The sequence below is a fragment of the Oncorhynchus keta genome, chromosome 6 (assembly GCF_023373465.1).
Source record: "Oncorhynchus keta strain PuntledgeMale-10-30-2019 chromosome 6, Oket_V2, whole genome shotgun sequence".
Lineage (NCBI taxonomy): Eukaryota > Metazoa > Chordata > Actinopteri > Salmoniformes > Salmonidae > Oncorhynchus > Oncorhynchus keta.
The window spans coordinates 40,630,968-40,644,776 of record NC_068426.1 but is presented as its reverse complement, the minus strand read 5'-3'; the positions used below and the strand labels follow the sequence as shown (position 1 = coordinate 40,644,776).

Genomic DNA, 13,809 nt, shown 5'->3' with positions numbered 1-13,809 from the left:
AGAGTGGTGGGCCAAATAGAGGTGCCGCAATCTGGGGGGGTGGAGGGATGAGGGGAGGGGAGGGAAGATGGGGCGCTGACAAAAATACCATCCTCTAACCAACCGCCTATGCCTGCCGTTTCTGCTCTATGGGGACAGGTGATTTTTTTCATTGGTGAAGAATTTACTCAGATTGAAATCACATTTGTTGACATCAGGTAAAGACGTGAATACAGGATGCTGAGACTGTGTTGATTGGACTGTCAAACTACATCTGGTAGTATTCGACCAATCCTGAACCATGTTAAATCATGGAATCATATCCAATTCTGATTGGACGGTTAGAAGCATAACAATTCAGTACAACATTGTCAGTACAACATTTGATTTAAATCTCATCTTTGTTTTTTTTTTTACCCTGGAGCAGAAACAAATGTGGGATATATAGATCCATGTGATTATGGTCGCATGCTTGTTTTGATATAATTATTTTATATCTATTTAGTTTATTATTAACATTTCCTGTGCGTCTGGGATTGTTCCTGGAGAGAAGTGCCTGTAAAGCGGTGACAGTGAGTCGGTGAACCTGTAATGATAATATAAGTGACCCCGTCTCCCAGAATGTCGCTTTCTTCACTTCTGACCCTGTGACATTTCAGAACGGCAGTCTGTTTGGTGCAGTGCAGCCTCCCATTGATTCAGACAGTCACATAGCTGCCTGTGTATTGCCATCCTGTCCTGCTCAAGAGGAACGCTGCACTAGAATATGACCCTTCACTTCCACCTGGTGGTTATATTAGTCATTGCAAAACAATACCGCTGGGGTCATGTTCATCAGGGCTAAACGTAACAAAACATGTTGCAACGGAAATCAAATAACTATAGTTCTTATTGGCCAAATCCAAGTTGTCCATCCTGGATTCAGTCTGTACATTTGGTGCCTAATGAACCCATCCCTGTTGTATCTCTGATTGGATTTACAGCAGACTAGAGGCGGAATGCAGTGCTGTTATGAAGATGTTAAGCATTCAATTCATTTGACTTAAACAGTTGAATTATTTATTCCAAATGATGAATAAATAATATATAGCTGTAAATGGCTGTAATTTAGTGGTCATATTATATTACAAGAGTGTTGATATGGCGATGAGGATGAAATCATAATGAGATCACACACTGTGCCACTGAATATAGTGTTATTAATCTGTTTAGATACAGGAGGCTTCATTTTGACATGCTCATGTTTTTCATGTTCACGTGTTCTTCTAATGTGTGTGTGCATGTGCGTGGTAAACGAACCAGTCTAAGCATGTCTCCATTTATTCATGGCCTGAAGTTGCCAGGTGTTTAAATGATGTGTCTCTCTCTTACTGCAATAACTCACTCTGTATCTCTCCATCCATCCTCACCCTCCCTGTGCCTCTTGCTTCTTGTCTCCCCCTCTCTCTGTTCCTCTTATTTGATCACTGCCACCCGTTCTTCCTCTACCCTTCTCTCTATCGCCCCTGTCTCGCTCTCTCTCCCATTCTTTTCTTGTTCTCCATTTCATGCCACCTCCCCCCTATCTTACCCGTCTCGCTTTACCCTTCTCTCTATCGCTCTCTCTCCCATTCTTTTCTTGTTCTCCATTTCATGCCACCTCTCCCCCCTATCTTACCCGTCTCCCTTTACCCTTCTCTCTATCGCTCTCTCTCCCATTCTTTTCTTGTTCTCCATTTCATGCCACCTCTTCCCCCTATCTTACCCGTCTCGCTTTACCCTTCTCTCTATCGCTCTCTCTCCCATTCTTTTCTTGTTCTCCATTTCATGCCACCTCTTCCCCCCCTATCTTACCCGTCTCGCTTTACCCTTCTCTCTATCGCTCTCTCTCCCATTCTTTTCTTGTTCTCCATTTCATGCCACCCCCCCTATCTTACCCGTCTCCCTCTCCCAGGTGAGACACAGTGTAAGCATATCTTCAAGATCCCCCTGAGTAACCTGGTGGGCCGCAGCATCGAGAGGCCCCTCAAGTCCCCGCTGGTCAACAAGGTGGTGACGGGCTTGACAGCACAGGTCCCTAGCATGTGTGTGGCCCCCGCGGGGCCCCTCATGCAGGGGGCTTCGCACACCCTGTCACTGTCCCGCATGGAGATCAAAGAGATTGCCAGCCGCACCCGCAAAGAGCTGCTCGGTGAGACACCAAGACTGGAATGTACATACACACCTCTGACTACACACACACACACACCTGACAGGGCATTCAGAAGGTTTAGTGGACTGAATAATATGAGTCACCCCCTCTTTCCCATCAGTGTTCATGGTCATTTAGCTATTTGATCAACTTGTTATCTAATACACCTACAGGTGACAATGAGATATACAGTTAACGCTGAGTGTAAAAAACATTAAAGACACCTTCCTAATATTGAGTTTCACCCCCCCTCCCCATTTGCCCACAGAACAGCCTGAATTAGTCAGCGCATGGACTCTACAAGGTGTTGAAAGCGTTCCTCAGGGATGCTGGCACATGTTGACTCCAATGCTTCCCACAGTTGTGTCAAGGTAGCTGGATGTCCTTTGGGTGGTGGATCATTCTGAATACACACGGGAAACTGTTGAGCGGTGCCCCTGCTACCATACCCTGCTCAAAGGCACTTAAATATTTTGTCTTGCCCATTCACCCTCTGAACTGCACACACACACACAATCCATGTCTCAATTGTCTCAAGGCTTAAAAATCCTTCTTTAACCCGTCTCCTCCCCTTCATCTACACTGATTGAAGTGGATTTAACAGGTGACATCAATAAGGAGTCAAATCAAAGTTTATTTGTCATGTGCACCAAATACAACAGGTGTAGTAGACCTTACAGTGAAATGCTGAATACAACAGGTGTAGTAGACCTCACAGTGAAATGCTGAATACAACAGGTGTAGTAGACCTTACAGTGAAATGCTGAATACAACAGGTGTAGTAGACCTTACAGTGAAATGCTTAATACAACAGGTGTAGTAGACCTTACAGTGAAATGCTGAATACAACAGGTGTAGTAGACCTTACAGTGAAATGCTGAATACAACAGGTGTAGTAGACCTTACAGTGAAATGCTGAATACAACAGGTGTAGTAGACCTTACAGTGAAATGCTGAATACAACAGGTGTAGTAGACCTTACAGTGAAATGCTGAATACAACAGGTGTAGTAGACCTTACAGTGAAATGCTGAATACAACAGGTGTAGTAGACCTCACAGTGAAATGCTGAATACAACAGGTGTAGTAGACCTCACAGTGAAAGGCTGAATACAACAGGTGTAGTAGACCTTACAGTGAAAGGCTGAATACAACAGGTGTAGTAGACCTCACAGTGAAAGGCTGAATACAACAGGTGTAGTAGACCTCACAGTGAAAGGCTGAATACAACAGGTGTAGTAGACCTTACAGTGAAATGCTGAATACAACAGGTGTAGTAGACCTCACAGTGAAATGCTGAATACAACAGGTGTAGTAGACCTTACAGTGAAATGCTGAATACAACAGGTGTAGTAGACCTTACAGTGAAATGCTGAATACAACAGGTGTAGTAGACCTTACAGTGAAATGCTGAATACAACAGGTGTAGTAGACCTTACAGTGAAATGCTGAATACAACAGGTGTAGACCTTACAGTGAAATGCTGAATACAACAGGTGTAGTAGACCTTACAGTGAAATGCTGAATACAACAGGTGTAGACCTTACAGTGAAATGCTGAATACAACAGGTGTAGTAGACCTTACAGTGAAATGCTGAATACAACAGGTGTAGTAGACCTTACAGTGAAATGCTGAATACAACAGGTGTAGTAGACCTTACAGTGAAATGCTGAATACAACAGGTGTAGTAGACCTCACAGTGAAATGCTGAATACAACAGGTGTAGTAGACCTTACAGTGAAATGCTGAATACAACAGGTGTAGTAGACCTTACAGTGAAATGCTGAATACAACAGGTGTAGTAGACCTTACAGTGAAATGCTGAATACAACAGGTGTAGTAGACCTTACAGTGAAATGCTGAATACAACAGGTGTAGTAGACCTTACAGTGAAATGCTGAATACAACAGGTGTAGGTAGACCTTACAGTGAAATGCTGAATACAACAGGTGTAGGTAGACCTTACCGTGAAATGCTGAATACAACAGGTGTAGGTAGACCTTACCGTGAAATGCTGAATACAACAGGTGTAGGTAGACCTTACCGTGAAATGCTGAATACAACAGGTGTAGGTAGACCTTACCGTGAAATGCTGAATACAACAGGTGTAGGTAGACCTTACCGTGAAATGCTGAATACAACAGGTGTAGGTAGACCTTACCGTGAAATGCTGAATACAACAGGTGTAGGTAGACCTTACCGTGAAATGCTGAATACAACAGGTGTAGGTAGACCTTACCGTGAAATGCTGAATACAACAGGTGTAGTAGACCTTACCGTGAAATGCTGAATACAACAGGTGTAGGTAGACCTTACCGTGAAATGCTGAATACAACAGGTGTAGTAGACCTTACAGTGAAATGCTGAATACAACAGGTGTAGTAGACCTTACAGTGAAATGCTGAATACAACAGGTGTAGTAGACCTTACAGTGAAATGCTGAATACAACAGGTGTAGTAGACCTTACAGTGAAATGCTGAATACAACAGGTGTAGACCTTACAGTGAAATGCTGAATACAACAGGTGTAGACCTTACAGTGAAATGCTGAATACAACAGGTGTAGTAGACCTTACAGTGAAATGCTGAATACAACAGGTGTAGTAGACCTTACAGTGAAATGCTGAATACAACAGGTGTAGTAGACCTTACAGTGAAATGCTGAATACAACAGGTGTTGACCTTACAGTGAAATGCTGAATACAACAGGTGTAGGTAGACCTTACAGTGAAATGCTGAATACAACAGGTGTAGTAGACCTTACAGTGAAATGCTGAATACAACAGGTGTAGTAGACCTTACAGTGAAATGCTGAATACAACAGGTGTAGTAGACCTTACAGTGAAATGATGAATACAACAGGTGTAGTAGACCTTACAGAGAAATGCTGAATACAACAGGTGTAGTAGACCTTACAGTGAAATGCTGAATACAACAGGTGTAGTAGACCTTACAGTGAAATGCTGAATACAACAGGTGTAGTAGACCTTACAGTGAAATGCTGAATACAACAGGTGTAGTAGACCTTACAGTGAAATGCTGAATACAACAGGTGTAGTAGACCTTACAGTGAAATGCTGAATACAACAGGTGTAGTAGACCTTACAGTGAAATGCTTAATACAACAGGTGTAGGTAGACCTTACAGTGAAATGCTGAATACAACAGGTGTAGTAGACCTTACAGTGAAATGCTGAATACAACAGGTGTAGTAGACCTTACAGTGAAATGATGAATACAACAGGTGTAGACCTTACAGTGAAATGATGAATACAACAGGTGTAGACCTTACAGTGAAATGCTGAATACAACAGGTGTAGTAGACCTTACAGTGAAATGCTGAATACAACAGGTGTAGTAGACCTCACAGTGAAATGCTGAATACAACAGGTGTAGTAGACCTCACAGTGAAATGCTGAATACAACAGGTGTAGTAGACCTTACAGTGAAATGCTGAATACAACAGGTGTAGTAGACCTTACAGTGAAATGCTGAATACAACAGGTGTAGTAGACCTTACAGTGAAATGCTGAATACAACAGGTGTAGTAGACCTTACAGTGAAATGCTGAATACAACAGGTGTAGTAGACCTCACAGTGAAATGCTGAATACAACAGGTGTAGTAGACCTTACAGTGAAATGCTGAATACAACAGGTGTAGTAGACCTTACAGTGAAATGCTGAATACAACAGGTGTAGTAGACCTTACAGTGAAATGCTTAATACAACAGGTGTAGTAGACCTTACAGGGAAATGCTGAATACAACAGGTGTAGTAGACCTTACAGGGAAATGCTGAATACAACAGGTGTAGTAGACCTTACAGGGAAATGCTTACTTACCAACCAACAGATGATAAGTAATGAAATAGTAAAAAAACAGTAAAAAGACATTGAATAATAACAGTAGCGAGGCTATATACAGGCACCGGTTAGTCGGGCTAATTGAGGTAGTATGTACATGTAGATATGGTTAAAGTGACTATGAATATATGATGAACAGAGAGTAGCAGCAGCGTAAAAGAGGGGTGGGCTAGTGGTGGGTGGCGGGACATAATGCAGATAGTCCAGCTACTATATGTGCTGGGGCAACGGTTAGTCGGGCTAATTGAGGTAGTATGTACATGAATGTATAATTAAAGTGACTATGCATATATGATAAACAGAGAGTAGCAGCAGCGTAAAATAGGGGTTTGGGGGGGACAGTGCAAATCATCTGATTACCTGTTCCAAGACTTGGTGCTCCGGTACCGCTTGCCATGCGGTAGTAGAGAGAACAGTCTATGACTGGTGTGGGTGGAGTATTTGACAATTTTTTGGGCCTTCCTCTGACACGGCCTGGTATAGAGGTCTTGGATGGCAGGCAGCTTAGCCCCAGTGATGTACTGGGCCGTACGCACTTCCCTCTGTAGTGCCTTGCGGTCAGAGGTCGAGCAGTTGCCGTACCAGGCAGTGATGCAACCATGCTCTCGATGTTGCAGCTGTAGAACCTTTTGAGAATCTGAGGACCCATATCAAATCTTTTTAGTTTCCTGAGGGGGAATAGAATTTGTCGTGCCCTCTTCACGACTGTCTTGGTGTGTTTGGACCATGATAGTTTGTTGGTTATTGTGCACACCAAGGAACTTGAAGCTCTCAACCTGCTCCACTAGAGGGACTACTGTGGTCTGCTTGAAGCATGTTGGTATTACATACTCAATCACGGACATGTTGAAAATGTCAGTGAAGACACCTGTCAGTTGGTCAGCACATGCCCGGAGCACACGTCCTGGTAATCCGTCTGGCCCTGCAGCCTTGTGAATGTTTACCTGTTTAAAGGTCTTACTCACGTCGGCTACGGAGAGCGTGATCACACAGTTGTCCGGAAGAGCTGATGCTCTCATGCATGCCTCAGTGTTGCTTGCCTCGAAGCAAGCATAGAAGTGATTTAGCTCATCTGGTAGGCTTATGTCACTGGGAGCTCGCGGCTGTTCTTCCCTTTGTAGTCTGTAATAGTTTGCAAGCCCTGCCACATAAGACGAGCGTCGCGGCCGGTGTAGTATGATTCAATCTTAGTCCTGTATTGACGCTTTGCCTGTTTGATGGTTCGTTGGAGGGCATAGCAGGATTTCTTATAAGCTTCCGGGTTAGAGTCCCGTACTTTGAAAGAAGCAGCTCTACCCTTTAGCTCAGTGCGAATGTTGCCTGTAATCCATAGCTTCTGGTTGGGGTATGTACGTACAGTCACTGTAGGGAGGACGTCCTAAATGCACTTATTGATAAAGCCAGTGACTGATGTGGTGTACTACTCAATGCAATCGGAAGAATCCCGGAACATGTTCCAGTCTGTGATAGCAAAGCAGTCCTGTAGTTTAGCATCTACTTCTTCTGACCACTTTTTTATAAACTGAGTCACTGGTGCTTTCTGCTTTAATTTTTTGCTTGTAAGCAGGAATCAGGAAGATAGAATTGTGGTCAGATTTACCAAATGGAGGGAGAGCTTTGTACGCATCTCTGTGTGTGGAGTACAGTTGATCTAGAATGTTTTTTCCATCTGGTTGCGCATTTAACATGTTGTTGGAAATTTGGTAGAACTGATTTAAGTTTCCCTGCATTAAAGTCTCCGGCCACTAGGAGCACCGGCTCTGGGTGAGTGGTTTCCTGTTTGCTTATTTCCTTATACAGCTGACTGAGTACAGTCTTAGTGCCAGCATCCGTCAGTGGTAGTAAATAAACAGACACGACAAGTATAGATGAGAACTATTAGTGTGGTCTACAGTTTATCATAAGATACTCTACTTCAGGTGAGCAAAATCTAGAGACTTCCTTAGAGATCGTGCACCAGCTGCTGTTTACAAATATGCACAGACTGCACCCCTCGTCTTACCGGAGTGTGCTCTTCTATGTAGCCGGTGCAGCGTATATCCTGCTCGCTGAATATCGCTGAATACCCATGTCATCATTCAGCCATGATTCCGTGAAACATAAGATGGTACAGTTTTTTGATGGCATAGCTTTTACCTGGATTCACCTGTTCAGTCATGGTTTTGTCCACTCATTGTATTTAGTATATGATTCCCTCGCGGGAATTAAACCTTCAACCCTGGTGTTGCCAGCACCATAACCTGTTCTAACCCACTGGAACCATCTCAGCATTGGAACCACAGTGATTGGAATGCTATATACTCCTTCGAAGTGGAACCACAGTGATTGGAATGCTATATACTCCTTCGAAGTGGAACCACAGTGATTGGAATGCTATATACTCCTTCGAAGTGGAACCACAGTGATTGGAATGCTATATACTCCTTCGAAGTGGAACCACAGTGATTGGAATGCTATATACTCCTTCGAAGTGGAACCACAGTGATTGGAATGCTATATACTCCTTCGAAGTGGAACCACAGTGATTGGAATGCTATATACTCCTTCGAAGTGGAACCACAGTGATTGGAATGCTATATACTCCTTCGAAGTGGAACCACAGTGATTGGAATGCTATATACTCCTTCAAAGTGGTTTAGTGAATGTCTGTGTTATGGTCGGTTCTTTTTTTTATTTCTTACCTTTATTTAACCAGGCAAGTCAGTTAAGAACAAATTCTTATTTTCAATGTCGGCCTAGGAACAGTGGGTTAACTGCCTGTTCAGGGGCAGAACGACAGATTTGTACCTTGTCAGCTCGGGGATTTGAACTTGCAACCTTTCGGTTACTAGTCCAACACTCTAACCACTAGGCAGGGTAGCCTAGTAACCAGAAGTGCTCTTACGGAGCAGTTCTGGTTATGTTCCTTACTGAATGGTCTTCTGTGTCTCAGGCCTAACCGAGGAGCCGGGCGGTAAGTCCGGCACTGTCAAACAGAGGAAGATGAGCAAGAAGACCACTGAGGAAGAGCCAAAGGCACGAGCACTGACCTCCACTAGCAGTGACAGGTGAGTGACCCAAAGCTAATCGGAGTCAAGAGTCCGCTAACCCGGAGTCCAATCAATGAGACGAGATTGGAGATGTTGGTTACAGCTGCCCTGCCCTATAAAAACACTCACACAATGCGAGTTTGCTATTCACAAGAAGCTTTTCCTGATGTGGCCCATGCCTCGATTTAAGAATTGTTGACTTCCATAAACCTGGAAAAGGTTACAAAAATATGTCTTAAAGCCAGTCCACACTAAGACAAATTGTCTCTAAATGGAGAAAGTTCAGCACCGTTGCTACTCTGCCTAGGAGTGGCCGTCCTGCATGTTTAATCATGCTGTTTAACCAGCTTCTTGATATGCCACACCAGTCTGGTGGATGGATTAACTCAGCAAAGGAGAATGGCTCAATAAGAGGTATGTAAATAAACAAAATAGAGAAATAAGATTTTTGTGCATATGGAACATTTCTGGGATCTTTTATTTCAGCTCTTGAAATATGGGACCAACACTTTACATGTTGCGTTTTTTTTGTTCAGTGTATATATTTTTTAGAGGCATATTTGCTATAAAAAAAAAAGCACTCATAACTAGGAAGTTTCTCATTTATGTGAACGGAAGATTTGCGTAAAAATTCTAGTCTCATGCGGTTATTTCAAGCGATATGAATGTAAAATGTCATGAAGTAATGATTCAAACTGACGGGCGTGCTCTGTGTCCAATCAGGATGGGCTCAAAGTCGGGCAACGCGGACTCAGACGTCCAACGGCACTGCTCGTTCAGCTCGGACGATGCGGCGCTTCCAGAGGAGAGCCCGCCATTGGCCAGCGCCTTCAATCTCTCCACATCCTTCGATGATGATGTCCTGGACCTAAAGTGAAGACAATCCCATCATGCACTTCTCCCCCTCATCCCCCTCTCTTTTCTCCTCCTTCGGTCATTTTGTTTTGGTTGGGTTTCTTGTTTTTGTTTTGTTATCTCCTTTGTCTGGGTCTTCATCCTCAGACATGGTGGGTAAAGGAGGAGTAATTGTGTAAAGTTGTGTGTGCGTGTTTCATAAGCAGTCGGTCCCCGCAGTCAGTATGTGTGTATGTGTGTTGCACTGCAGCGAGTACCCCAAAGAAAACGAGGTCATTTGAGGTGGATTGTTCAGAGTACAGGTGTCATTATGCGGCGAAAGGTTTCATCTATAAACGAAAACTGAATGTAAATCTACACACCAAGGCACAACAAAAAAAACGTTTTGAAACAGCACCCTCGCGAAGTGGCTTATCTTTTATTGTATATTATTTCCAATTACACTTTCAAATATAGTATAATATATGCATATTTATGTGTACATCTATTTATACATTAAGATGCATACACATTGACAGACATGAATACCTTTATAGATACATTATAATAGACATTTTATTCACATATTTAGTAAATGTACGATGTTTTATGCTCTCCATGTCTGTCAGTCTTGTTCCTTCCCAACTCTGTGTGCAGGTATACAGGACTGGACTAGAGGCAGAGTTTCCCACAAGTGCCACATCCCTACATCCTCCACTAAACTACAACTCCCATCAGCCACCAGTCACCTCTCCTCTAATTGGCTGGTCTCTGACAGTAGCAGTCATAATCATGTATCCCTCTGTAGATAACACCCACAGTGACTCTGTGAGCTAGGTTTTAATACGCATATAGTCAAACACACCCACACCTCTAGGGCCTCTAAAAGCACCTACTGTCCTGTCTCTGGCTATCCCTGAGAATCCATTCACAGAATATACTCTCCTATACACAGATCGCAACCTTCCCAGACAGTTAGTTTACTGTGGCCCAACACAGTTTAGTCAGGGGCCAATTGGCCTGTTAGCGCATCGCCTTTACAGTGGGCCTTTACAGTCTGTCCAGTATTGGGCCGCTAGTGGCATCGGCTGCCAACAGGACACCCTCAGCTTATGTGCTTTATCGTGGTATGCAGACTCTTAGCCACCAGTTGTTCACTTGTTAGTTGGGTTGGAGAATTGATCAAGTGGCCAACTACTTCCATTTAGGAGTGATGTAATGAGGTAACGTAGTCAGTCATAGGGCACATCCCAAATAGCACCCTATTCCCTATTTAGTGCACTAATTTAACCAAGGCCCGTAGAGCTCTGGGTAAAAGTACAGTGCACTATATAGGGAAGAGGCCGCTATTTGGGATGCAGGCAGTGGATGAGAGACCAGACAGATGGTAGGTACTGTAGCCTACCTCAGAGTCCTTATAGGATCTATTTGGTAGAAGGAATTATCTCCTCTCCAGCTGTTCACTAGGAGCAAGGCATAACTCACCAAGTGCAATGGAACATTACATGAAACACGAGTTATGATGCATGTAGAGCGAGTCGGCTGAAACAGCACAGAGGAAGCCATAACACTTAACCTCCTCTGGTACCAGAGATATAGTAACCAAGCCCAATGATTAGGGTGATATCAGCCTATCAGTACACAGGTCAGCGGTCAGGCATCAATCAACCAATCAAATGTATTTATAAAGCCCTTTTTACATCAGCAGATGTCATAAAGTGCTATACAGAAACCCAGCCTAAAACCCCAAACAGCAAGCAATGCCGAAGCACGATGGCTAGGAAAAACTCCCTAGAAAAGCAGGAACCTAGGAAGAAGCCTAGAGAGGAACTCTGAGGAGTGGCCAGTCCTCTTCTGGCTGTGCCGGGTGGAGATTCTAAGAGTACATGGAAATTTAAGGCCAGATTGTTAGTCAAGATGTTCAAACGTTCATAGATGACCAGCAAGATCAAATAATAATCAGTGGTTGTGGAGGGGGCAACAGGTCAGTACCTCAGGAGTAAATGTCAGTTGGCTTTTCAGAGCCGAGCATTCGGAGGTCGAGACTGTAGGTGCAGTAGAGAGAGAGAGAGTCGAAAACAACAGGTCCGGGACGAGGTAGCACGTGGAAGATCTCCACCGCAGGAGCCCGAGGGGGTACAAAACCGGACAGGAAGATCACGTCTGTGACTCAACCCACTCAAGTGTCTCATATCTAGAGAACCATGGGAAATGTAGGGTCAACACTATCTAGCGTACTTGAGTCAGTCTCACGGTCTCGTGATGAGGTAGCCCTGCCTGTGACTTCAAAATCAATGTCACTCTCGGCCCTAGAGGGAATTTCCTATTGGGGTAACGGGCTAATGTTTAGGACATTGCTTTCTCCCATGGAAGACCAGGTTCAGATCCCACCCTGACATACCGGAGGATATTGTCTTGGCAGTGTCTTATGCTGCATCATCCTGAGTAGTGTTAGGGATGAGACATTGGCTAAAGTACCATTTTGGCCATGCTGTTATTACTACTCTACAGGTCAAGGTGATATTGCTGAGAAGGGAAAGTTATTGGCTAAAGCATGTGCATCTGTTCGGCTACGCGGAGAGCCCTCTGGGTGGTCGGCTTGCGACATGGCTGTGCATCCGTTCGGCTACGCGGAGAGCCCTCTGGGTGGTCGGCTTGCGACATGGCTGTGCATCCGTTCGGCTACGCGGAGAGCCCTCTGGGTGGTCGGCTTGCGACATGGCACCCCTCTTCTGATCTTGCATGAGCCCCCCGCTACGTTTTATCTCTCTCCCTCTCTCATTCTCTTCTGTTACTCTCTGTAATTGCCTGTCTCAATGTGGCCTCCTTCAACACTATTACTCAAAACTGGAGGGATGAAAAAAGGGAATAAATAGGAGTACTATTATTGCAATGGAATTGTACTTGTTTATTATGCTGGTTCTTACCATGAGTGTAGGTGAATGGGGGTGGGATGTCTGGTGGTTTGAAGGTTTATAATACAGCTTCTATCACTTTGATCTTTGTCCCTGTTTCTCTCCTTTGTTTCCTTTGGCCCTGTTACGTTCACACCGTCCCGACTCCTTGATGTTTTCACAGTGGTTTTTGTATCTAAATCAATATTAACTGTTTAGGCTGTTGCTCAACCTCTCTGATGTATATGAAAACGGAAGAAGAAAAACAAAACACCAAGTGTCTTAAAAATAATGTATCGCCATCGTTTTTAATGCCAAGTACTACTTGTAAATGTGTGTGTTTCAAATGTGGCCTCAAATGAAACTGAACTATTATTATTATTTGAAAAATTGTTTCAATTATTTGAACAAGTGCTGTAGACCACTGCTGTGAAAGTAGTAAATTCTGCTCATTGATATGTAATAAATATTTATGAAATTTGAAAACATTTTGTTTGTAGTCTTCCTAATAATGGAATAGTTATTTTTGGCGCTGTAATATAAGAAATGGCTGGAAACCTGATATGTACCACACTCTGTAAGGATCTACCTGCTTCAACATTGTAGCTGTTTCCTGGAGTCAAATGGCCAGATTTCCCCTTTAGTGGCCTCATGGGTGGAATGTTAATATTTTTCATAATTAATATAAACTTGCAGAGAATCTGGTGTTTCTATGTCAAATGGTTTTGTTATATTTCAGTCGTCTGTGATTTATATAAAGTGTAATATTGGGATGAAACTCTGACATGGTACAGGTGTCTTATTTCTTTTAAGCCCGTAACCATTTGTGAGGTGTATATTTTTGTTTCAAAGTAGATTTGTTTTAGACTACAAAGAAACCTTATTTGTGACCCTGATTTAGCCCACTGTTGTAAAATGTTACCTTACACTTTGTCCTCTCCCGTAATCCTTTAAAACCTCTGAATTATTATCAAACAATGTCATACTCATATACCAACCTAGAAAGCTCTCTGGCTCTTTTCTCTTGGCCTGTCCCCAGTT

At 43.4% G+C, this 13,809-nt stretch overlaps 1 protein-coding gene and 1 long non-coding RNA gene across 8 annotated transcripts in view; one reads left to right on the top strand and one right to left on the bottom strand.

The window, feature by feature from the left end:
* Window positions 1-13,552, top strand: part of LOC118385595 (GTPase-activating Rap/Ran-GAP domain-like protein 3) — a 180,329-nt gene extending 166,777 nt beyond the window's left edge. For all 6 annotated transcript variants that reach the window (XM_052521533.1, XM_052521529.1, XM_052521531.1 and 3 more), the window contains 3 exons: window positions 1,913-2,149; window positions 8,944-9,058; window positions 9,764-13,552. In XM_052521533.1, coding sequence (XP_052377493.1) covers window positions 1,913-2,149; window positions 8,944-9,058; window positions 9,764-9,917 — 506 coding nt within the window. In that variant the 3' untranslated portion in view covers window positions 9,918-13,552. The remainder of the gene's footprint in view (window positions 1-1,912; window positions 2,150-8,943; window positions 9,059-9,763) is intronic.
* Window positions 2,661-5,394, bottom strand: LOC127930798 (uncharacterized). Of its 2 annotated transcripts, none has more exons than XR_008139531.1 (3): window positions 4,461-5,394; window positions 3,355-3,880; window positions 2,661-3,278 (listed from the first exon to the last, which is right to left on the bottom strand). It is a non-coding gene; the product is annotated as an uncharacterized LOC127930798 (long non-coding RNA). The 2 variants fall into 2 exon arrangements; XR_008139532.1 differs by having other exon boundaries at window positions 3,355-3,468.
* Window positions 13,553-13,809: the final 257 nt, after the last annotated feature.